General features: G+C 46.2%; 1 protein-coding gene and 1 long non-coding RNA gene across 2 annotated transcripts in view; one reads left to right on the top strand and one right to left on the bottom strand.

Annotated features, from left to right (window-relative positions):
* HIF1A (hypoxia inducible factor 1 subunit alpha) overlaps positions 1 to 24892 on the top strand; it is a 155334-nt gene that overhangs the window by 96382 nt on the left and 34060 nt on the right. The window contains exons 2-10 of the mRNA XM_063947699.1: positions 9726 to 9916; positions 12536 to 12681; positions 13960 to 14044; positions 21156 to 21268; positions 21558 to 21760; positions 22294 to 22400; positions 23047 to 23194; positions 23576 to 23802; positions 23910 to 24175. Of these exons, the coding sequence (XP_063803769.1) occupies positions 9726 to 9916; positions 12536 to 12681; positions 13960 to 14044; positions 21156 to 21268; positions 21558 to 21760; positions 22294 to 22400; positions 23047 to 23194; positions 23576 to 23802; positions 23910 to 24175 (1486 nt within the window). The remainder of the gene's footprint in view (positions 1 to 9725; positions 9917 to 12535; positions 12682 to 13959; positions 14045 to 21155; positions 21269 to 21557; positions 21761 to 22293; positions 22401 to 23046; positions 23195 to 23575; positions 23803 to 23909; positions 24176 to 24892) is intronic.
* The window catches only part of LOC134980739 (uncharacterized), a 148509-nt gene continuing 124431 nt past the window's right edge, over positions 815 to 24892 (bottom strand). The window contains exon 3 of the long non-coding RNA XR_010190467.1: positions 815 to 1569. This is a non-coding gene — a long non-coding RNA (uncharacterized LOC134980739). The remainder of the gene's footprint in view (positions 1570 to 24892) is intronic.

Below are 24892 nucleotides of genomic sequence, written 5' to 3'. Positions count from 1 at the left end.
GCATATCGTGCGCCGGCGGGTGCACGCGAAGGTGAGTATGCGCACGCACGGGAGAGCTCTTGCACGCGCAGCGGGAGCTCGCATGAGGTGCAAATATGGCAGTGTGCATAGTGATATTTTTCTGACTTTGACAAAGGCGTTTGGAAACATTTGAGAGATGCAGACAAAAAATTGTCCTAAAATTCTATAAAAGGTGTATTTGTTACAATACACACAATATAAAAACTAGTGAAAATAAGGTGACACCAGCAGTAATGTTTAAAGCTATGATAGTGAATATATGGCTTGATGGAACCAGTGTCAGAGTGGCCAAGAATAAGAAATGGATTTCAATCTTTCTCTTAAGATATCCCTGATACTTCCCGAGTATGACAGCACTACACCACCAACCAAGTGGCGAGCCACGAGGGGACTCGCTGACGAAATTCCGGCAGACGGGATACCACTGTCACTATGCCGACAACTGGCATCCCATCTGCCAGTTTATGATACCGGATCAATCTTAAGTGCTCCAGACCCCTTCATATGGCTCGCACCTGGGACACAGAGCACGGATTGTAGCTGGGGCTACCCCTTTCACACACAGTAGTCACCCTTCACACCCATTTCTTCCAGCGAACTGTGCCTTCCAGCATTCATTGGGTACTTAGAGACGCTGTCATCTCCAAGCGCTTCTGTCCCCGGCAATCAATTACTTGTAGGCATGACCTGGATCATCAAGACTTAAGCTGGGTCATCTACCTGGGTTGCGAGAAAAGCCTTATAGGGCGCAGGTTCATAGACCCGGGACTGTCAACTGTGGTAGACACAGCCATAAACCAGACCTGGGGTGATGCATGTTAACGAGCAGAAACGCGCGTTTTAGACTTGTGTCTGAAAGGTGTTTTATTTACATATTTTATTATATGCTCTAGTCCCGTTTTGTGTTTTGATTATTTTGTATTTCATTTCTGTTTGTCTGTACATGCATAGTTGAAAAATACATGAAAAAAAACATGCAATGGGGCAGTGCCACAGATTAGTATTCTGCAATTAGTAAAACATTTTATCTCAAGTTTTTTATTCGTTGTTCTTCTCTTTTTTTTTTTTTTCTTCTTTTTTTTTTTTATCTTGCGGGAAATACCTAGAGCTTGGAGAGTTCATGCCTAAATACTAGAAGCTGCTGCTGGTGGTAGGTGGGGAGGGGGTGCTTGTCTTGGTTTGTGGTCTGGGGGATCTAAGAGTACCCTTCTCATGAGTGCAAGGGGATTAAATGTTAAGAGGAATTCATATCACATATTGATTATGTCTGAGGATGGAGTTTTGTTTCGCTTACCACAAAAATATGTTTCTGGTATATGTAACCATTGAAGACACTTTACTTATAATATTACAGAAGACCTGCCATTTGGAATTGCTCTGAACCAGTCATTTAGCCATCACAATATTGCCAAAGTCGCTCAGTTCCTTACACTTGCCCATTTTTCTTCTTCCAACACAGTAGATGGCGCCCAACTGAGCTATTCAATTTTCTCCATTTGGGCTTGATCAGATGCTAGTGCTGTCATTTCAGCTCACTGCGCAATGTGCCTGATACAAAAAAAAAGCACAATTAAATACCACCCCCTAACCCCCACCACTCTCCATTTCACATTAGACGGGAGATCAGACACGATAGAAAATTAAATTCTGCCTAGTGATCCCTATTGGCTACATGCATTTTTAAATCCGATTTCTTGTGGCCCCATATATGGAAACACTTGTAAAAAGAACAATACAATAGCAAGCACTGAAAAGTATCTGTGTCTTTTCATTATCAAGTCCTGTAGGTCCTACTAACTGCTTTGGGGCTTGTGACTTGACAGTCCCGTACGAGAGTCCTCACCGCTTCCCGTCCCGTCCCCAGTCACAGAATGGAGTTTTAGGTCACACGGGGCCTGGCCAATTAGGGGATTCCCGCTTTCTGTCAGTGACCGCCTGTTACTGACTCCACCCACTGCGCAGTGGGCAGGTACTACGCTGCCACCACCAGACTCCTACCCTGCCGTGGCGTCTGGAACCACGGTTCTGCTCTGTATGCATCGACACGCTGTCTTAGCACTCCTGTGTGGTGTTGATGAATCCCCCAATCGTTGCTTGCCGAAACACAGTACGGTAGCAGGCGGAAGGCGGAGCTTGGAGATGCTGGGTGCACCCTGGACAGCCGGAAAACGGAGCTAGGTTTCGCCTAGCCCTGCAGGTCACAAGATGAAGCGGTCGTCTGGAGGCAGAAGATCTTTATTTGCCCAAAAATAGTTCTGGAAAGAACTCTGCAATACAGCAGATGTTTACAGCAGAAAGTAGTTGGTATAATACACCTCTGAAGCTCACAGGCCTCCTCTTTTTATACAGTATAACCACAATCCACCCCCCCACCCCCCGAGTCCTTTCCATTCAATCAGGATATCTTACAAAATATAAATTAATTACATTTTAAAAGGATATAAGTACATGCAGCAATTTCCTCCTTCCTGTCACACACAAAGTTTGGTGTCATTTAAACTTCATTCCTTACCACCTGGCAGTTTACACTTCACCATTGATACATTTATCACGTAGCTTCAAAATACGGTTTGTATTTGATTTCCCAAACAAATGTTCCGCATCCTTTTTCTGCATATACCATTCAGGAATCGTATATCAATCAAACCAGCTACATAAACAAATAGAGGTTCCAAACCCATACCAATCCATACCACTTTACATATTCACACTCCCAGCATTTACCTGCCGGGCACTGTCCAACATCAAAAAGGTTTTGTCATTCACCCGATCTGCTAGGAGAGGGCAATTAGCATCCCATTTCCTAGTCACAGAAGGTAGTTATTCAGTCATATATAGTAAGTGCATTTTTCCCTTTTAAAATATGTGACCACATCTTAAATATAAATACATTTAAGCTTGAAATCCTACAACTGTGCACAGAGCACTACATATGGCATGTTAAAACTAGAGATGTGCGGGTTCAGTTTTACTCGGGGCTCGAAACAGCATCTTATTGGATCACGGATGTCGCGTGTTTTGGATAGCCAATAAGCAAAACCCGAAATACCCGAGTAAAACCGAACCCGCTCATCTCTAGTTAAAACACATCATTAAACACAATTTTTAACAGTCCGCGCCTGGCGCCGTAAGTACATTTAACAGTGGCGCCAAGCGCCTATTGTCCTTAAAATGGCGCCAGTCAGTTAAGGGTTAACCCCTTACGTGCCATGGCCGCCATTAACCATGTGGCCACCAGAGTCTCCAGCCACAAGGCTCATTTACATTTGGATGCAAGTCCTTATTATGACATGCCTCTCAGATGTAGCAGTACACGTCTGTACTTCCACTATCTCCCCGATACGGTTTTTCAAAAGTAGCCAAGTATGTATTATATTTTCTCTGACGTCCTAAGTGGATGCTGGGGACTCCGTCAGGACCATGGGGAATAGCGGCTCCGCAGGAGACAGGGCACAAAAGTAAAAGCTTTAGGATCAGGTGGTGTGCACTGGCTCCTCCCCCTATGACCCTCCTCCAAGCCTCAGTTAGGTTTTTGTGCCCGGCCGAGAAGGGTGCAATCTAGGTGGCTCTCCTAAAGAGCTGCTTAGAGTAAAAGTTTTCTTAGGTTTTTTATTTTCAGTGAGTGCTGCTGGCAACAGGCTCACTGCAACGAGGGACTTAGGGGAGAAGAAGTGAACTCACCTGCGTGCAGGATGGATTGGCTTCTTAGGCTACTGGACACTAGCTCCAGAGGGACGATCACAGGTACAGCCTGGATGGGTCACCGGAGCCGCGCCGCCGACCCCCTTGCAGATGCCGAAGAGAGAAGAGGTCCAGAAATCGGCGGCTGAAGACTTCTCAGTCTTCATGAGGTAGCGCACAGCACTGCAGCTGTGCGCCATTGCTCTCAGCACACTTCACACCAACGGTCACTGAGGGTGCAGGGCGCTGGGGGGGGTGCCCTGGGCAGCAATGAAAGTACCTATGCTGGCTAAAAATACATCACATATAGCCTCTGGGGCTATATGGATGTATTTAACCCCTGCCAGGTTGTCAGAAAAACGGGAGAAGAAGCCCGCCGAAAAGGGGACGGGGCCTATTCTCCTCAGCACACAGCGCCATTTTCCTACACAGCTCCGCTGCTAGGAAGGCTCCCACGCTCTCCCCTGCACTGCACTACAGAAACAGGGTTAAAACAGAGAGGGGGGGCATTTTGTGTGGCGATATTATAATATATTAAGATGCTATAAGGGAAAACACTTATATAAGGTTGTCCCTGTATAATTATAGCGTTTTGGTGTGTGCTGGCAAACTCTCCCTCTGTCTCCCCAAAGGGCTAGTGGGGTCCTGTCCTCTATCAGAGCATTCCCTGTGTGTGTGCTGTGTGTCGGTACGTGTGTGTCGACATGTATGAGGACGATGTTGGTGAGGAGGCGGAGCAATTGCCTGTAATGGTGATGTCACTCTCTAGGGAGTCGACACCGGAATGGATGGCTTATTTAGGGAATTACGTGATAATGTCAACACGCTGCAAGGTCGGTTGACGACATGAGACGGCCGGCAAACCAATTAGTACCTGTCCAGGCGTCTCAAACACCGTCAGGGGCTTTAAAACGCCCATTTACCTCAGTCGGTCGACACAGACACGGACACTGACTCCAGTGTCGACGGTGAAGAAACAAACGTATTTTCCATTAGGGCCACACGTTACATGTTAAGGGCAATGAAGGAGGTGTTACATATTTCTGATACTACAAGTACCACAAAAAAGGGTATTATGTGGGGTGTGAAAAAACTACCTGTAGTTTTTCCTGAATCAGATAAATTAAATGAAGTGTGTGATGATGCGTGGGTTTCCCCCGATAGAAAATTATTGGCGTTATACCCTTTCCCGCCAGAAGTTAGGGCGCGTTGGGAAACACCCCTTAGGGTGGATAAGGCGCTCACACGCTTATCAAAACAAGTGGCGTTACCGTCTCCAGATACGGCCGCCCTCAAAGAGCCAGCTGATAGGAGGCTGAAAAATATCCTAAAAAGTATATACACACATACTGGTGTTATACTGCGACCAGCGATCGCCTCAGCCTGGATGTGCAGTGCTGGGGTGGCTTGGTCGGATTCCCTGACTGAAAATATTGATACCCTTGACAGGGACAGTATTTTATTGACTATAGAGCATTTAAAGGATGCATTTCTATATATGCGAGATGCACAGAGGGATATTTGCACTCTGGCATCAAGAGTAAGTGCGATGTCCATATCTGCCAGAAGATGTTTATGGACACGACAGTGGTCAGGTGATGCAGATTCCAAACAACACATGGAAGTATTGCCGTATAAAGGGGAGGAGTTATTTGGGGTCGGTCCATCGGACCTGGTGGCCACGGCAACAGCTGGAAAATCCACCTTTTTTACCCCAAGTCACATCTCAGCAGAAAAAGACACCGTCTTTTCAGCCTCAGTCCTTTCGTCCCCATAAGGGCAAGCGGGCAAAAGGCCAGTCATATCTGCCCAGGGATAGAGGAAAGAGAAGAAGACTGCAGCAGGCAGCCCCTTCCCAGGAACAGAAGCCCTCCACCGCTTCTGCCAAGTCCTCAGCATGACGCTGGGGCCGTACAAGCGGACTCAGGTGCGGTGGGGGGTCGTCTCAAGTTTCAGCGCGCAGTGGGCTCACTCGCAAGTGGACCCCTGGATCCTACAAGTAGTATCCCAGGGGTACAGATTGGAGATTCGAGACGTCTCCCCCTCGCAGGTTCCTGAAGTCTGCTTTACCAACGTCTCCCTCAGACAGGGAGGCAGTATTGAAAACAATTCACAAGCTGTATTCCCAGCAGGTGATAATCAAAGTACCCCTCCTACAACAAGGAAAGGGGTATTATTCCACACTATATTGTGGTACTGAAGCCAGACGGCTCGGTGAGACCTATTCTAAATCTGAAATCTTTGAACACTTACATACAAAGGTTCAAATCAAGATGGAGTCACTCAGAGCAGTGATAGCGAACCAGGAAGAAGGGGACTATATGGTGTCCCTGGACATCAAGGATGCTTACCTCCATGTCCCAATTTGCCCTTCTCACCAAGGGTACCTCAGGTTCGTGGTACAGAACTGTCACTATCAGTTTCAGACGCTGCCGTTTGGATTGTCCACGGCACCCCGGGTCTTTACCAAGGTAATGGCCGAAATGATGATTCTTCTTCAAAGAAAAGGCGTCTTAATTATCCCTTACTTGGACGATCTCCTGATAAGGGCAAGGTCCAGAGAACAGTTGGAGGTCGGAGTAGCACTATCTCAAGTAGTTCTACGACAGCAAGGGTGGATTCTAAATATTCCAAAATCGCAGCTGTTTCCGACGACACGTCTGCTGTTCCTAGGGATGATTATGGACACAGTCCAGAAAAAGGTGTTTCTCTTGGAGGAGAAAGCCAGGGAGTTATCCGAGCTAGTCAGAAACCTCCTAAAACCAGGCCAAGTGTCAGTGCATCAATGCACAAGAGTCCTGGGAAAAATGGTGGCTTCTTACGAAGCGATTCCATTCGGCAGATTTCACGCAAGAATTTTTCAGTGGGATCTGCTGGACGAATGGTCCGGATCGCATCTTCAGATGCATCAGCGGATAATCCTGTCTCCAAGGACAAGGGTGTCTCTTCTGTGGTGGCTGCAGAGTGCTCATCTACTAGAGGGCAGCACATTCGGCATTCAGGACTGGGTTCTGGTGACCACGGATGCCAGCCTGGGAGGCTGGGGAGCAGTCACACAGGGAAGAAATGTCCAAGGAGTGTGGTCAAGTCTGGAGACTTCTCTCCACATAAATATACTGGAGCTAAGGGCAATTTACAATGCTCTGAGCCTAGGAAGACCTCTGCTTCAAAGTCAACCGGTGCTGATCCAGTCGGACAACATCACGGCAGTCGCCCACGTAAACAGACAGGGCGGCACAAGAAGCAGGAGGGCAATGGCAGCAAGGATTCTTCGCTGGGCGAAAAATCATGTGATAACACTGTCAGCGGTGTTCATTCCGGGAGTGGACAACTGGGAAGCAGACTTCCTCAGCAGGAAGATGGCGTCCCGTCTGAATAAAAAACTGGACAGGTATTGCGCCAGGTCAAGAGACCCTCAGGCAATAGCTAGGACGCTCTGGTAACACCGTGGGTGTACCAGTCGGTGTATGTGTTCCCTCCTCTGCCTCTCATACCCAAGGTACTGAGAATTATAAGACGGAGAGGAGTAAGAACTATACTCGTGGCTCCGGATTGGCCAAGAAGGACTTGGTACCCGGAACTTCAAGAGATACTAAGAAGGGACTTGCTTCTGCAAGGATCATGTCTGTTCCAAGACTTACCGCGGCTGCGTTTGACGGCATGGCGGTTAAACGCCGGATCCTAAGGGAAAAAGGCATTCCGGAAGAGGTCATCCCTACCCTGGTCAGAGCCAGGAAGGAGGTGACCGCACAACATTATCACCGCATTGGCGAAAATATGTTGCATGGTGTGAGGCCAGGAAGGCCCCCACGGAGGAATTTCAACTCGGTCGATTCCTGCATTTCCTACAAACAGGAGTGTCTATGGGCCTCAAATTGGGGTCCATTAAGGTTCAAATTTCGGCCCTGTCGATTTTCTTCCAAAAAGAATTGGCTTCAGTTCCTGAAGTCCAGATGTTTGTCAAGGGAGTACTGCATATACAACCCCCTTTTGTGCCTCCAGTGGCACTGTGGGATCTCAACGTAGTTCTGGGATTCCTCAAATCACATTGGTTTAAACCGCTCAAATCTGTGGATTTGAAATATCTCACATGGAAAGTGACCATGCTGTTGGCCCTGGCCTCGGCCAGGCGCGTGTCAGAATTGGCGGCTTTGTCTCACAAAAGCCCATATCTGATTGTCCATTCGGACAGGGCAGAGCTGCGGACTCGTCCCCAGTTTCTCCCTAAGGTGGTGTCAGCGTTTCACCTGAACCAGCTTATTGTGGTACCTGCGGCTACTAGGGACTTGGAGGACTCCAAGTTGCTGGATGTTGTCAGGGCCCTGAAAATATAGGTTTCCAGGACGGCTGGAGTCAGGAAAACTGACTTGCTGTTATCCTGTATGCACCCAACAAACTGGGTGCTCTTGCTTCTAAGCAGACGATTGCTAGTTGGATGTGTAGTACAATTCAGCTTGCACATTCTGTGGCAGGCCTGCCACAGCCAAAATATGTAAATGCCCATTCCACAAGGAAGGTGGGCTCATCTTGGGCGGCTGCCCGAGGGGTCTCGGCTTTACAACTTTGCCGAGCTGCTACTTGGTCAGGGGCAAACACGTTTGAAAAATTCTACAAATTTGATACCCTGGCTGAGGAGGACCTGGAGTTCTCTCATTCGGTGCTGCAGAGTCATCCGCACTCTCCCGCCCGTTTGGGAGCTTTGGTATAATCCCCATGGTCCTGACGGAGTCCCCAGCATCCACTTAGGACGTCAGAGAAAATAAGAATTTACTTACCGATAATTCTATTTCTCGTAGTCCGTAGTGGATGCTGGGCGCCCATCCCAAGTGCGGATTGTCTGCAATATTTGTACATAGTTATTGTTACAAAAATCGGATTATTATTGTTGTGAGCCATCTTTTCAGAGGCTCCGCTGTTATCATGCTGTTAACTGGGTTCAGATCACAGGTTGTACAGTGTGATTGGTGTGGCTGGTATGAGTCTTACCCGGGATTCAAAATCCTTCCTTATTGTGTACGCTCGTCCGGGCACAGTATCCTAACTGAGGCTTGGAGGAGGGTCATAGGGGGAGGAGCCAGTGCACACCACCTGATCCTAAAGCTTTTACTTTTGTGCCCTGTCTCCTGCGGAGCCGCTATTCCCCATGGTCCTGACGGAGTCCCCAGCATCCACTACGGACTACGAGAAATAGAATTATCGGTAAGTAAATTCTTATTTTCTATATCTTCCTACGTATCACACTGCGCAGAGAATGGGATGGACCTGTTTAGTTTCAGCGCCTCTGCGTGAGACTGTGCCGTTGGGAAGGAGGTGCTTCTCAAGCGTAACAGGTTAGCAGTCTTGCTGTGTAGTGATGCACTGTGTATATTGGTGGACTCATATGCGGGGCAGATTCAGTTTAAACGTCTGCCCTCTCTGCCTTTTGACCTGTATCGGTTCATATCCGGAGCTGGTCAGAAAGTTGTGGGAAGCCTCTCAGCTGTCTATTGGACAGGGAAGGTAATACCCTGACTGTTCACTGCAACCTAGTTTATATTGTTTGCTTCCTTAGGTAAAGTCTTTGTACAGTGATGTGCCCTTCATAGTCTATAACGAGAATGTAAAAATGCGGAATTCTTTACCACTTTCATTCTATTGTGCAAAGCACAAAGTTCCCTAGAACGATACTGCACACAAAACAGGCAGGCTAAAACACAATGTGCAGAACTTTACTGTGACCATATACAAGTTTTTATTAAGACTTTGCACATGAAAAAAGTGTCATTACTGTGGATTGTTTTACATGTATTTTAATTCTCCAGACGTTCTTTTGTCATAAAGAATTGTGTTTAATTACTTGTTTTAAATGTGTTCTACGATGGGACCACAGTAAAACTAGATATAGTCGCTTTATACAGAACCACTTTAAGTTTCAGTACAGATCTACACGGAGCAGGTTTGTGTGGCTTTGTATTACTCTTCAATGCAGAGTAAATTGCATCACGTTCTGTTTTCTTAGCTCAATGTATCCATTCTGATTGCAGGGTTAGTTCAGAGCGCCGGAAGGAGAAATCCCGAGATGCAGCAAGATGTCGGAGAAGTAAGGAGTCTGAGGTCTTTTATGAACTCTCCCACCAGCTGCCATTGCCTCACAATGTCACCTCGCACCTGGATAAAGCCTCCATAATGAGACTCGCCATCAGTTACCTGCGCATTAGAAGGCTACTTGATTCTGGTAAGTGTGTGTTGAAAACTGGTTCAAAACATGTCCATTTTTTGGTTAGAGCTGTGAGCATGACATTAAGGAACTTACTCTTTTGAGACATAGGGCGGGATTCAATTCTTTTCACCCCTTTCCACACCCATTCTGTTTCTGCCCTCAGGGACGTTGTATCATTATTTCAGCTCGCTACCCCTGGAGTAGCGAGGCACCCAACCCTTTACACAGCTAAACCTGATTACTATGGGCGCAATATGCGCGATAACGGAGATCATTTTAGAAAGGAAATTGGGCGTGATACATCATTTGAATCTCACCCATAGTGTTTTGCTCCCAGCCGAGGTAAAGGCAATAGACAACAGTAAACGCCTTTTATTCTCTAGTAAATAATACCAAAGAGTCAATCTAGTTATGTGAGTGGTTGCGAAAGCGAGTTTGTTTCATTAACCTGTCATACATTGCACTAATGCATGCACCCAAGAAATATCAGTTAGAAAAAGAAAGGAGATCTTTCTTGCGCTTTTAACAAGTGTCAGCCTCTCGTCCCACACAAAGAAACCTTCACCGTGGTTTCACTTCAAGAACATACACCAACAGAAAACGTGAGGAAGAGATGGCGCAACTTGTCACTTCTATGGACACACAGAGATGCTTACATAAAATATTCTCACAGCCGGAGAGAAAAATGGGTGAATTAAGATTCACCTTCCACAAATATGAAATCTAAGGATATAACAAAAAGAAACACAAAAACATAGTGTATTCCAAATAGATTGATGGATCTTTATTACTTCTTGGTCTCACTCACATGATGGAATTGTTAAATTCACATGTAGAAATCCATAAGCGTGATGACTCAACTCCATAAATATGCAGAGAGCATAAAATCCAAATGGCACATAAAAAAGAGAAAATAAAAAATAGTGCAATCCTGTCTGTGTATATTTAAAAGGTATTTAATAAAAACCACTCACAAAACACAGACTTGAAAATAGCATAAAACAAGGAAGGAATTGCATGGACATCAGGGCAAGAGGAAAACAGCTACTAGCAGCACGGATTATAGTCACCGCAAGTCCCGGTTTACTCGAGGTGTCCCCACGCTGTCAGGTCAGCATTCTGAAGAAGGATATGTTATCCGAAAGCGCTTAAGCTGGGGACTCTTGTGTGCTGGACTGACTGGAACTTTGGAGAACGGACCTGACAGCGTGGGGACACCTCGAGTAAACCGGGACTTCTCTTCCTCACGTTTTCTGTTGGTGTATACCCAAGAAATACCAGTTCACTTACTCACTGCGATGTTGCAAGATTTTTCAACCCACTGTGACCTGGGAGAAGTTCATGAAAAAATCCTGGGCCACCTAAAAAAGTGACTACTGATATAGCTGGACCATATGGAAGGCTGTTGGTGGCCATAAGGAAAGTAGTGGGGTTGTTTCTTATAGGTGTCAAATGGATCGCAAGCAACTGAAAGTCTTTACGGCATTTTGGAGTACAGAAAAATATCTGTATAGTAATTTTTCAGTGTTTTTATACAAGTTTGTAGAACATTGGAATAAACCTTTATACCCTATCAGCACCTCGACGTATCGGTCCCACATTATTCAACCCATTTTTCAGCTTTTTAGAGAAATTCACCTGAAAACTGATAATCTCTCTCTTAACCAAACTATGTTATTCAAACCCCTCCAAATACGTGATTATTCATTGGGATGGGTGCACCAGATTCTGCACTGTCCCGTTATGTTTACCTTTAAAATAAAGATTTTTCCCTTACCTTTTCACCTGCTTGGGCACAAAAAAAACCACCAGAGATTTTGTCTAGAAAATCAGTGTAAGTTTAGAATTGGCTTGCAAATGTAATTCAGTGTGTGTTTGCCATGAGAATGGCTTGCAGGATCCGACTTGCACCTGATATAAAAATATTTCTGGTATAAATGTCTATTGTAACTGAGGACTGAGATGTAACATTATTCTCAAAACTGTTCATAGCTAGTCCAAATATCCATAATCAAAGGTTAACATGTCAATAGGATAAATAATCTGAAGCCATTCTTTGTTATTACAATGGCCCTCATTCCGAGTTGTTCGCTAGCTGCTTTTAGCAGCCGTGCAAACGCTAAGCCGCTGCCCTCTGGGAGTGTATCTTAGCTTAGCAGAAGTGCGAACGAAAGGATCACAGAGCGGCTACAAAATAATTTTGTGCAGCTTCAGAGTAGCTCCAGACCTACTCCTAGCTTACGATCACAGCAGACTATTTAGTTCCTGTTTTGACGTCACGAACACGCTCTGCGTTTCCCCGTGGCACGCCTGCGTTTCCCCGTGGCACGCCTGCGTTTTTTCACACACTCCCTGAAAACGGCCAGTTACCTCCCAGAAACACCCACTTCCTGTCAATCACTCTGCGGCCAGCAGTGCGATTAAAAAGCGTTGCTAGACCTTGTGTAAAACTGCATTGGCTGTTGTGAAAGCACGTCGCACGTGCGCATTGCCGATTTTTTTCTTTTTGCCTGATCGCTGCACAGCGACCGAAAACAGCTAGCTAACAACTCGGAATGACCACCAATGATCCTTCTGCTAATGACATATGGTCATTGGTCACAAGTACTTTTTTTATTTATTTTAATTTTTTAGGTGACTTGGATGGGGAATCTGAAATGGAGAAGCAGCTCAATTGCTTTTATCTAAAGGCGTTGGAAGGATTTGTTTTAGTCCTGACTGAGGAAGGAGATATGATTTATCTATCTGAGAACGTCAACAAGTGCATGGGACTTACACAGGTAGGACAGGATTCTTCTCTACGGGCCTGTTTTCAGGGCCTGATTAAACAGGCTTATACACTTGTGGTGCCCCATGCAATACTGCTAAACACAGAGCATTGTGCAGATGCATGCTCAGGAAATTGTCATTACTAATGCCCTTGTGCAGGTAACGAATACAAAAGATAATTGCATGGAAAGGTTTTAGCAGTAAGTTACATGGCCACGTAATTACAGCCATCTGGTAGTGCCTTTAAGAACATCCCTCTATGCCTCCTCCGTATGGCTGGGCAGCTAACAAGTCAGGTCTTTAATTAAGCTGTGTGGCTGCCACCAACATAAATGTTCTGGTGAGCCAGCCTACAGTCACATCAGCCAATGGTTAATCAGACACTGGCCATTTGGTGATACCATACTGTGTACGTAATTTTTCTGCCTCTTACAATGCAATCTAATGAAGGTCTGCACTTGAAGGGTCATTTCGTGCCTGTACTCAGCCCCCTCAGGTCATGAAGTCAGACTATAACAGCACAGAGTATAAAAAGAAATAAAGTTTATTCGAGATTAATAATGTAGTGAGGAAATGTTGTACAAAATGTTTCACATTCGACCCTTTCAGACCTGCAAATTTTCACTTTTTTTTGTTTTGCTTTCTTAAAAATGTATTTAATTTTTTTAAATTACGGCTATTTTGCACTCCGGATATCCACATTTTCTGGAACGTGGTCTACGAATACGGCTGTGATGGATCATTTATTTAGCTGATAAAACATCACTACGAGGGGATTGGGTTTGGCTGCAAGGATGCAATGTCCTCTAATTCAGTAGAACAATATAGTTAGTGCATCCTGTGCCTGTACTACTATAATGTAGTGCTCTATGTACAGAGATGTTAAGTAAAGAGGATTGGTATACACAGTGTAGATCGAAATAAACTTGAGATAATAACATAATAATTGAAATAACCTCTGCTGTTAAAAAATGAAAAGGGAACCGAAAAAACAACCAAAAGGACAGTCTAGCCAAAAAATAATAATTTTTTGTTTTTGGACTTTAATTTGTCCATGTTCCCTTTTTTATTTTTTTTAAAACAGAGGTTATTTCAGTTATGATGTGATTATCTTAATATAAGTAGTGTATTTTGATGTAATTTATTTAGCCGTCTGTTGTGAAAGGATTAGGGCTAAGAACTCTTGAGGACAAATTCCGCTGGTGAAACTTAAAGGCCAAAAGCAGAGTGAGGAATTCGAGCAGGGTTACATTTAGCTCGCCTGCTAAAGTGTTTTATTTTATTTGCAGTTTGAACTTACTGGGCACAGTGTGTTTGACTTTACCCACCCTTGCGATCATGAGGAACTGAGGGAGATGCTGACCTTTAGAAATGGTGTGTACCTGTACCGTTTGGACCTGTTAGTGACTTGGAGTTTGCTATTTAAAATAACCATGTGTTACTATAAGATATTTTAATTAGGTATGTATAGCCTACTATGCCTTGTCTTACCAATACTTCCTGGTCAGTGCATCGCAGAATGCATGGGAATAAAAGGGTTGCGCTTCAGATGCCAGCTGTCGGGAGCCCGACAGTCTGAATACAGACGCCGGAATCCCAACCGTATATATAGCGGAGGGCTGGGGTGGAAGGTTAGTCATAGCTGCCACCCAGGGGAGTTAGGGGTAGGTTGTGGGATGGGAGGGGGAGGGGTTAGGGTGTTGGTGAAATTAGGCTGTGTAGAAGGGAAGGGGGGAGGGGTAAGTTTAGGCACCACCGGTGGAAGGGTTAGGTTTTGGGTAAGGTGGAGTTAGGGGTACGGGAGAGGGGATATCGGTTACCTCTCCCGTGTCAGGGTTGCAAAGATCAGGATGCCGGTATCTGTATTGTGACAGCCGGCATCCCGTCCGCCGGTCAATCACACTGTACCTGAATGAAACGTAACCTTTTATCAGCTTACACACTCAGGCTGCCAATTGAACAAAAGCTTTGTTTATTAAAAATGCTAAAGAACTTAGTTTATACAGTGAACATGTACATGTATTGTAAGATATAGAAATAACGGTAGACTGTCAGGTTGTATATGAATGTTATGTAACTAATAAATACAGCCTTTACAATGCATCCATTGCTTACATAACATTCACAAATGAGCATGTACAGATGTGTCCTCCCTCGACTTACATTCTTGCTGCAGTAACGCTAAACACAGCCCTTTAAGTCGTGCCAAGCGAAATTATTATTATTTCTCTAACGTCCTTGAGGATGCTGGGACTCTGTAAGGACCATGGGGAATAGACGGGCTCCGCAGGAGATAGGGCACTTTAAGAAAGCTTTGGATTCTGGGTGTGCACTGGCTCCTCCCTCTATGCCCCTCCTCCAGACCTCAGTTTTACACTGTGCCCAGAGCAGGATGGGTGCACTGCAGAGAGCTCTCCTGAGTTCTCTGCCTAGAAGCATTTTTGTTTGGATTTTTTTCTACTTTTTTACAGGGAGCACTGCTGGCAACAGGCTCCCTGCATCGAGGGACTGAGGAGAGAGGGGCAGACCTTCTTGTCTAAGATGGGCTCTGCTTTCTCGGCTACTGGACACCATTAGCTCCAGAGGGGGTGAACACAGGTTCTTACTGGGCGTCCACCCCCAGAGCCGCGCCGCCGTTCTCACAGAGCTAGAAGAAGACGTCAGGCGGCAGAAGCCTTCAGCTTCACTGAGGTAACGCACAGCACTGCAGCTGTGCGTCATTGCTCCCATACACCTCACATACTCCGGTCACTGTAAGGGTGCAGGGTGCATGGGGGTGGTGACCTGGGCAGCAATAGAACACCTCTATTATGGCAAAAGACAATATACATGTACAGGTGGGCACTGTACATGTATATAAAAGAGCCCCCGCCATATTTTAGTAAGTTTGATCGGGACAGAAGCCCGCCGCCGAGGGGGCGGGGCTTCTCCCTCAGCACTCACCAGCGCCATTTTCTCTCCACAGCACCGCTGAGAGGAAGCACCCCGGAATCTCCCCTGCTTACACACGGTGAAGGGGTGTTTAAAAGAGAGGGGGGTGGGCACATAATTGGCGGATAACATATTATACAGCTCGGCTGGGGGAAAAACATTTTGTGTTGGTCTCCAGGGTCATTGCGCTGGGGTGTGTGCTGGCGCTGGCATACTCTCTCTCTGTCTCTCCAAAGGGCCTTGAAGGGGATACTGTCTTCAGAAAAGAGGTTCCCTGTGTGTGTGAAGTGTCGGTACGCGTGTGTCGAGATGTTTGACGAGGAAGGCTCGCTTAATGTGGAGGGGGGAGTGCTTGAATGTCAGGTCGCTGTCGGCAACACCGACACCGGAATGGGTGGATATGCTGAATGTCTTGAATGCAAATGTCAATCTATTGCATAAACGGTTAGACAAGGCTGAAGCTAGGGATCAGTCAGGTAGCCAGTCCATGCCTGTCCCTGTGGCGCCAGGCCCTTCGGGGTCTCAGAAGCGCACCATATCCCAGATCGATGACACAGATACCGACACGGATACTGACTCTAGTGTCGACTATGAAGATGCAAAATTACAGCCGAGGGTGGCAAAAGGTATTCGGTACATTATTATTGCCATTAAAGAGGTTTTGCATATTACTGAGGAACCCCCTGTCCCTGACACGAGGGTACACATGTATAAAGGGAAAAAGCCTGAAGTCACCTTTCCGTCCTCATTTGAGCTGAGTGAATTGTGCGAAAAGGCTTGGGAATCTCCGGATAGGAGACCACAAGTTCCCAAAAGGATTCTTATGGCGTATCCTTTTCCACAAACTGATAGGATACGATGGGAATCTTCGCCTAAAGTAGACAAGGCGCTGACACGCTTGTCCAAAAAGGTGGCACTGCCTTCTCAGGATACGGCTTCCCTCAAGGATCCTGCTGATCGCAGGCAGGAAATTACCATGAAGCACATTTACACTCATTCAGGTACTATTGTTAGACCGGCTATGGCGTCGGCCTGGGTTTGTAGTGCGGTTGTGGCATGGGCAGATTCCTTATCTACGGAGATTGACACCTTAGATAGGGATGCCATTCAAATGACCATAGAGCATATCAAAGATGCTGCCTTGTATATGAGGGATGCTCAGAGAGACATTTGTTTATTAAGCTCCAGAATAAATGCTATGTCTATTTCTGCTAGGCGGCTCTTGTGGACCCGACAGTGGACGGGAGACGCCGATTCAAAGCGGCATATGGAGTCCTTGCCTTACATAGGGGAGGAGTTGTTTGGAGACGGCCTCTCGGACCTTGTCTCTACTGCTACGGCTGGTAAGTCGAATTTCTTACCTTATGTCCCCCCGCAGCATACAAAAAAGGCACCTCCATTATCAAATGCAGTCCTTTCGTTCCAATAAAAACAAAAAGGTACGGGGATCGTCCTTTGTTGCCAGAGGGAAAGGCAGGGGAAAGAAGCTGCACACAGCTAGTTCCCAAGAGCAGAAGTCCTCCCCTGCGTCTGCAAAGTCCACCGCATGACGCTGGGGCTTCCCGGGGGGAGGCAGATCTAGTTGGGGCTCGTCTTTGGTTTTTCAGCCACGTCTGGGTTCACTCGCAGGTGGATCCCTGGGCATTAGAGATTGTTTCTCAAGGATACAGGCTGGAATTCGAAGACTTGCCTCCTCGCCGGTTTTTCAAGTCGGCTCTGCCGGCTTCCCCGTCAGAGAGGGAGCTAGTGTTGGCAGCAATCCAAAATTTGTATATTCAACAGGTGATTGTCACAGTTCGTCATCTCCAGCAAGGAGAGGGATATTACTCAACCCAGTTTTGTGGTCCCGAAACCGGATGGTTCGGTCAGACCCATTTTAAACCTAAAATCCCTGAACCTGTACTTGATGAGGTTCTAGTTCAAAATGGAATCACTCAGGGCGGTCATCGCCAGCCTGGAGGGGGGGATTGGATGGTGTCCCTGGACATAAAGGATGCTTACCTTCATGTTCCGGTATTCCCCCCCCTCACCAGGCGTTCCTGAGATTTGCAGTGCATGACTGTCACTACCAATTTCAGACGTTGCCGTTTGGGCTTTCCACGGCCCCGAGAATTTTCACCAAGGTAATGGCGGAAATGATGGTGCTCCTGCGCAGGCAGGGGGTCACAATTATCCCATACTTGGACGATCTCCTCATAAAGGCGAGATCTCGGGAGAAGTTGCTGGACAGCGTGTCTCTGTTCATGAAGACGTTGCAGTTACGCGGCTGGATTCTCAATATACCGAAGTCCCAGCTAGTCCCTACAACGCATCTAACTTTTTTGGGCCTGATTCTAGACACAGACCAGAAAAAGGTTTTTCTTCCGGTCGAAAAGGTTCAGGAGCTCATAGCCCTGGTCAGGAACCTATTAAAACCAAAACAGGTTTCAGTGCATCATTACACGCGGGTCCTGGGGAAGATGGTGGCTTCATACGAGGCCATCCCTTTCGGCAGGTTCCATGCGAGGACTTTTCAATGGGACCTCTTGGACAAGTGGTCCGGGTCCCATTTACAAATGCATCGAAGGATCACCCTGTCTCCCAGGACCAGGGTATCTCTCCTGTGGTGGCTGCACAGTGCTCACCTACTAGAGGGTCGCAGGTTCGGCATTCAGCCTCCGAGGCTGGGGAGCAGTCACACTGGGAAGAAATTTCCAAGGTCTCTGGTCAAATCTAGAGACTTGTCTCCACATCAGCGTCCTGGAGTTGAGGGCCATATACAACGCCCTGCGTCAAGCAGAGGAATTGCTTCGGGAAAAACCGGTTCTGATTCAGTCAGACAATGTCACGGCAGTGGCTCATATAAACCGCCAAGGCGGAACGAGGAGCAGAGTGGTCATGGCAGAAGCGACCAGGATTCTACGCTGGGCGGAAGGCCATGTAAGCACGCTATCAGCAGTTTTCATACCGGGGGTGGACAACTGGGAGGCGGACTTCCTCAGCAGGCACGACCTGCATCCGGGAGAGTGGGGACTTCATCAAGAAGTCTTCGCACAGATCACGGGTCGGTGGGGACTGCCTCAAATAGACATGATGGCATCCCGTCTCAACAAAAAGCTAAAGCGGTATTGCGCCAGGTGAAGGGACCCTCAGGCGGTAGCGGTGGACGCTCTGGTGACACCTTGTGTGTTCAGATCGGTCTATGTGTTTCCTCCTCTTCCTCTCATACCCAAAGTGTTGAGAATAATAAGAATGAGCAGGGTCAGAACAATCCTCATTGTTCCAGATTGGCCACGGAGGACTTGGTATCCGGAGCTGCAAGAGTTGCTCACAGAAGATCCGTGGCCTCTTCCTCTAAGGCAGGACCTGCTGCGGCAGGGGGCCTGTCTGTTCCAAGACTTACCGCGGCTGCGTTTGACGGCATGGCGGTTGAACGCTGGATCCCAGCGGAAAAAGGGATTCCGGAGGAGGTCATTCCTACCCTGATCAACATTATCACCGTATATGGCGAAAATATGTTTCTTGGTGTGAGGCCAGAGCTGCTCCTACGGAGGAGTTCCATTTGGGCTGTCTACTTCACTTCCTTCACCCTAAAATTAGGGTCCATAAAGGTCCAAATTTCGGCCTTATCCATTTTCTTTCAAAGAGAATTAGCCTCTCTTCCTGAAGTACAGACTTTTGTGAAGGGTGTGCTGCATATTCAGCCTCCCTTTGTGCCTCCGGTGGCGCCTTGGGATCTTAACGTGGTGTTACGTTTCCTCAAGTCACCTTGGTTTGAACCACTCAAAACTGTGGAGTTGAAATACCTCACGTGGAAAGGGTCATGTTGTTGGCTTCGGCAAGACGTGTTTCAGAATTGGCGGCTTTATCACATAAAAGCCCATACTTTGTTTTTCACGTGGATAGGGCAGAGTTGAGGACTCGTCCTCACTTTCTGCCAAAAGTGGTCTCATCTTTTCTTGTGAACCAACCTATTGTCGTGCCTGTGGCTACACGGGACTTGGAGGATTCCGAGTCCCTGGATGTGGTCAGGGCTTTGAAGATTTATGTGACCAGAACGGCTAGAATCAGGAAGACTGAAGCTCTGTTTGTTCTGTATGCGGCCAACAAGGTTGGCGCTCCTGCTTCAAAGCAGACTATTGCTCGCTGGATCTGTAATACGATTCAGCAGGCGCATTCTACGGCAGGTTTGCCATTGCCTAAATCGGTTAAGGCCCATTCCACTAGGAAAGTGGGCTATTCTTGGGCGGCTGCCCGAGGGGTCTCGGCATTGCAATTGTGCCGAGCTGCTACTTGGTCGGGTTGAAACACCTTTGCAAAGTTTTACAAGTTTGATACCCTGGCTGTGGAGGACCTCCTGTTTGCTCAATCGGTGCTGCAGAGTCATCCGCACTCTCCCGCCCGTTTTGGAGCTTTGGTATAATCCCCATGGTCCTTACGGAGTCCCAGCATCCTCAAGGACGTTAGAGAAAATAAGATTTTACTTACCGGTAAATCTATTTCTCGTAGTCCGTAGAGGATGCTGGGCGCCCGTCCCAAGTGCGGACTTCTTCTGCAAGACTTGTATATAGTTGTTGCTTACATAAGGGTTATGTTATAGTTTATTGGTTGAACCGAGGCTATGTTGTTGTTCATACTGTTGACTGGGTAGTGTATCACAAGTTATACGGTGTGATTGGTGTGGCTGGTATGGATCTCGCCCTTAGATTTACAAAAATCCTCCCTCGTACTGTCCATCTCCTCTGGGCACAGTTTCCCTAACTGAGGTCTGGAGGAGGGGCATAGAGGGAGGAGCCAGTGCACACCCAGAGTCCAAAGCTTTCTTAAAGTGCCCTATCTCCTGCGGAGCCCGTCTATTCCCCATGGTCCTTACGGAGTCCCAGCATCCCCTACGGACTACGAGAAATAGATTTACCGGTAAGTAAAATCTTATTTTTTATTTTTTTTTGCATCTTCTGCTGCGACAATGCGTCTTAGACGCAATGTAATTTAATAGCATGCACAAGCAGCTTCTGCTAATCAAAATGATATTTGGCATGCATATATTCTGTGTTATTGGGGCTTTACCTGCATCCGAAATGTCACGTTCGTGTTTTCCAGGAAAACACTTGCATAGCATTTTGTATGCAAATACAGTCGCAGTCACATACAAGATATAGGTATGCTGCATATCCTCATCAGCAGAAGCTGCTCGTGCATCCTATTACATTACATTGTGTCTAAGATGCATTTTTGCGGCAAAAGACGCAAAAAAAGATTGGCGCTACCGAGTCACGCGTTGTGTACCGCGACTTGTAGCGCATGGAGCAAAGTTGTAAGAGGACACATCTGTATATGTGTACACTTGTGAATATAAAATAATTTTTTGCGCTTATTAGTGTATGAGTGACATCTTGGCTGTCTGTATTTGTACTGCGCAGATGAGACTGCCAGTGTAATGGTCTGTTCTAAGTGGGAGTGCTGTTTGTCTGTATTGGCAAGCCTCATTAAGATGTAAATGAGTTTTAGCAAATTGTTCTCTTTGTGAAAGCATGTAATTTACATTAACCCTTGGCATCTTACTACCCTCTTATAGGACCAGCAAAAAAGGGTAAGGAACCAATCACAGAGAGAAGCTTTTTCCTGCGGATGAAGTGCACACTGACGAGTCGAGGGAGGACAGTGAATGTAAAGTCTGCCACGTGGAAGGTGGGGAAAATGTGACAAATGTAGGCACAAGATCATTACTGTATTTATTGACCATAGTCTCCGGAGTGACTTTAATATTATTAGGGACAAAAAAAGCCTTTGTGCCCCCAAAGCGATGCCATTCTACAGTAAAGCTTTGCATACTAACTAGCAGGCCTAGCCTTTTCTTTTCAGACATGTTTGCTTTATTCATAACCTTTATACAGGAAGGTTCCTATTTATAGATGTATATGAGCACATCTGCATTCTACTGTTCTGGGAGACCTGAATTATGTTGATCTTTTCTCAGGTTCTTCACTGTACAGGGCACATGCGTGTATATGATTCCTGCAACAAGCAGAGCCATTGTGGATACAAAAAGCCACCCATGACTTGTATGGTGTTGATTTGTGAGCCTATCCCACACCCATCTAATATTGAGTTTCCATTGGACAGTAAAACCTTCCTGAGCCGCCACAGCCTCGACATGAAGTACTCATACTGTGATGAAAGGTACTGTACGCAACAAAATGTAGGTCATTGCAATGATAGTCCTCTCCCCTATTACATCACTGCCACCTACTGGCCAATGAGTATATTGTGTGTTATAGTTAAAACTAAACATGGTTCCTAAATGCTTTGTTGTTTTCATGCTGATGCCTTGATAATTCTTCTCATCAGGGGCATCTTAACACCCCAGGTCTCTCTGCATCTTACCATGTGCTGGCAAGCAGATCCCCTCCCCCCTCCCTCCGCAGCACCATCTTCCCAGTGATATTTGGGGAGATGGCACATGCACACAGGACAGGAAAGGCTCTGGCACACTGCCATCGTATTTACTTTCACTGCTTGGCGCCATCTTCCTGAAGATGTCACTGGGAAGATGGCGCCTCTGAAGAAACACCCGCTTGCTTGCACAAGGTAAGTATGCTCAGGGTGTGGGGCAGCCTGCACCCATTATAAATACAACCTTGGCTTCTGATTGCTTACTAGAGTGTGTGAGGTAAAAGAATGACCAGAAGCAAATGATTTTATTCTTTCTGTAGGGTAACAGAATTGGTGGGATATGAGCCAGAGGAGCTCCTTGGGCGCTCGGTGTATGAGTATTATCATGCCTTGGACTCTGACCACTTGACCAAAGCACACCACAACAGTAAGTGCTGGGAAAAGTGTTGAAATGTGGTGATCAGTATTGTACATTGGTTCTGGGTATGTTCAGCAATTCTTTAATTGAAATGTTCTATATTTAGAGGTAATTATTAGAGAAATATGCACATGCAGGACATTCTTTCCCCAGAGGCCTATTGATTGTAAGCATGGGGCCCTCTTACCCCAGTTTTTCTTCAGTTCTACAATGCTGCAGTGTATGCGTGCACTATAGGAAAGTTAATAAACAAGGTCTGTTCATTCCTGTGCTGCCCGAGCAGTAGCGTGATTTGTCATTTTCCTGAGACTTTAGGCTAGTATCTCTGAGGGTACTGAGAACAATGCTTTCTTGCTTGGGCAGCGTTTACCAGACGTCTGGTACTGTGGAACTTTTCATGATGTTAGTGTATCGGTGGCACCTTCTTGGATGGTGCAATCAACACTATACCACCCAGAGAGTTCAGCTACGAGCAATAGTATAATCAGTCGCATCACTGTATAGCCACCTGGGGCAAGTGTTTTAGGTAGGATGAGCAATTTAGTTTTTAAATATTTAATTGAAATGACATATAATGCATACCTAGACCAGACAGTAGCTTTCTGTTAAATTAACCAGGAGATTTGTTAATGTATTTTTGGTTTTATTTCCCTAGTGTTCACGAAGGGACAGGTGACAACAGGGCAGTACAGAATGCTGGCCAAACAAGGTGGTTATGTCTGGGTGGAAACACAAGCCACTGTTATATACAACACCAAGAACTCCCAGCCGCAGTGTATTGTGTGCGTTAACTATGTGCTGAGGTGAGTGCTTTTTGTCACCACATTCTTGTATATCACAGGTACCATGTATAATATTGCCAAGCTGAAATGTCTGGCACTGTGCTCAGGGGTTACACTGCTGTTGGTCAGAGGATGCTATTTCCAGCAATGGTGCCAACTGTGATAGTTATGAGAGAATAGGGTTATTTTAAGTTAATTGAGCCAATGAGCCGTACAGACACAACATGTGAATACGCACAATGTTTTGTTTAGTCTTTACTTAGTTGAGCTGCAGCATGAAATATTCCTGGTTTGTTACAAAATACGGTCCTATTTTTCGTCAACATGTGCAGATGTCTCCATAGTGATTAATGACAAATTTCTTTTTTTTTTTATTCTCCCCCGTTTTAATTCATTCATTAGTGGCATTGTTGAGGGAGAGCTGATATTGTCCCTCGGCCAGACAGAGACCTCTCTTGTGTCTGCAGAGTCTTCCAAAATAAAAATGCCTCCAATCTTCACTAAACTGGATGAAGAGAGTGTCTCTGCGGACAGCCTGTATGATGAACTGAAAGGGGAACCGCATTCACTCACTGTTCTTGCCCCAGATGCTGGGGATGAGATCATTACTTTGGACTTCAGTTCTAGCGGTAAGTCTTTAATATTTAAAGACGTTTTCTTGATTCCTGCATTTTTTATATATATATATCTATAGATGCTGAAGGTAATTTCTTTGAACACCTCCTTTTCGCCTTAGATTCTGAGCAGCAGTTTGACGATGTCCCATTGTATAATGATGTAATGCTCCACCCAACCAGTAAACCTGTAGAAAGCATGTTGGTGTCACCGGTACCAGCTTCAGAGAAGCCGAAGCCCCTGCGCAGCGATGCAGACCCAGCTCTCAATAGGGAGGTGGTAGTAAAGATGGAGTCAAGACCAGAACAACTGACGTTGGCATTCACCATTCCCCAGCTCTCCAAGTCCTCGAGCCCATCACACAGCAGCAGCCAGACCGCTACAGAGGTAAGGAACGGGCTGTGTCAGGGCCTTTAACAGGAACCCTGGCATAATTAAGTGCCCACTGAATTTCTAGGGCATTGAGATTTCAGAGGCAAAAACATAATGGTTTCAACCTACTTTACTGTCCGATCAATGAATGGCCAGTTATATGGTTACATGTACTTCAGTAGTTATGGTGGACAATCTCATTACATTGTCAACTAAAATGGGATTTTAATTACCTACCGGTAAATCCTTTTCTCGTAGTCCATAGAGGATACTGGGGTCCACATTAGTACCATGGGGTATAGACAGGTCCACTAGGAGCCATGGGCACTTTAAGAAATTAATAGTGTGCACTGGCTCCTCCCTCTATGCCCCTCCTTCCAGACTCTGTCTAGAAACTGTGCCCGAGGTGACGGACATATCTTGAGAGAAGAATTCAGAAAGGATAGTGGTGACATTCGAACCAGCACACACAAACAAGAAGAAAACCATATTAACACAACATGAACAGGAACATTAACGGCTGATCCCACAACAATACTTAACCATGTAACACTGCAGGAAACACGAAGCACAGGGCGGGCGCCCATTATCCTTTACGGACTACGCAAAAAGGATTTACCGGTAGGTAATTTAAAATCCTTTCTCTGACGTCCTAGTGGATGCTGGGAACTCCGTAAGGACCATGGGGAATAGCGGCTCCACAGGAGACTGGGCACAACTAAAGAAAGCTTT

Source organism: Pseudophryne corroboree, chromosome 12 (genome assembly GCF_028390025.1).
Source record: "Pseudophryne corroboree isolate aPseCor3 chromosome 12, aPseCor3.hap2, whole genome shotgun sequence".
NCBI classification, from domain to species: Eukaryota; Metazoa; Chordata; class Amphibia; order Anura; family Myobatrachidae; genus Pseudophryne; species Pseudophryne corroboree.
The sequence above is the reverse complement of the archived record's forward strand: the minus strand, read 5'-3'. Positions and strand labels throughout refer to the sequence as shown.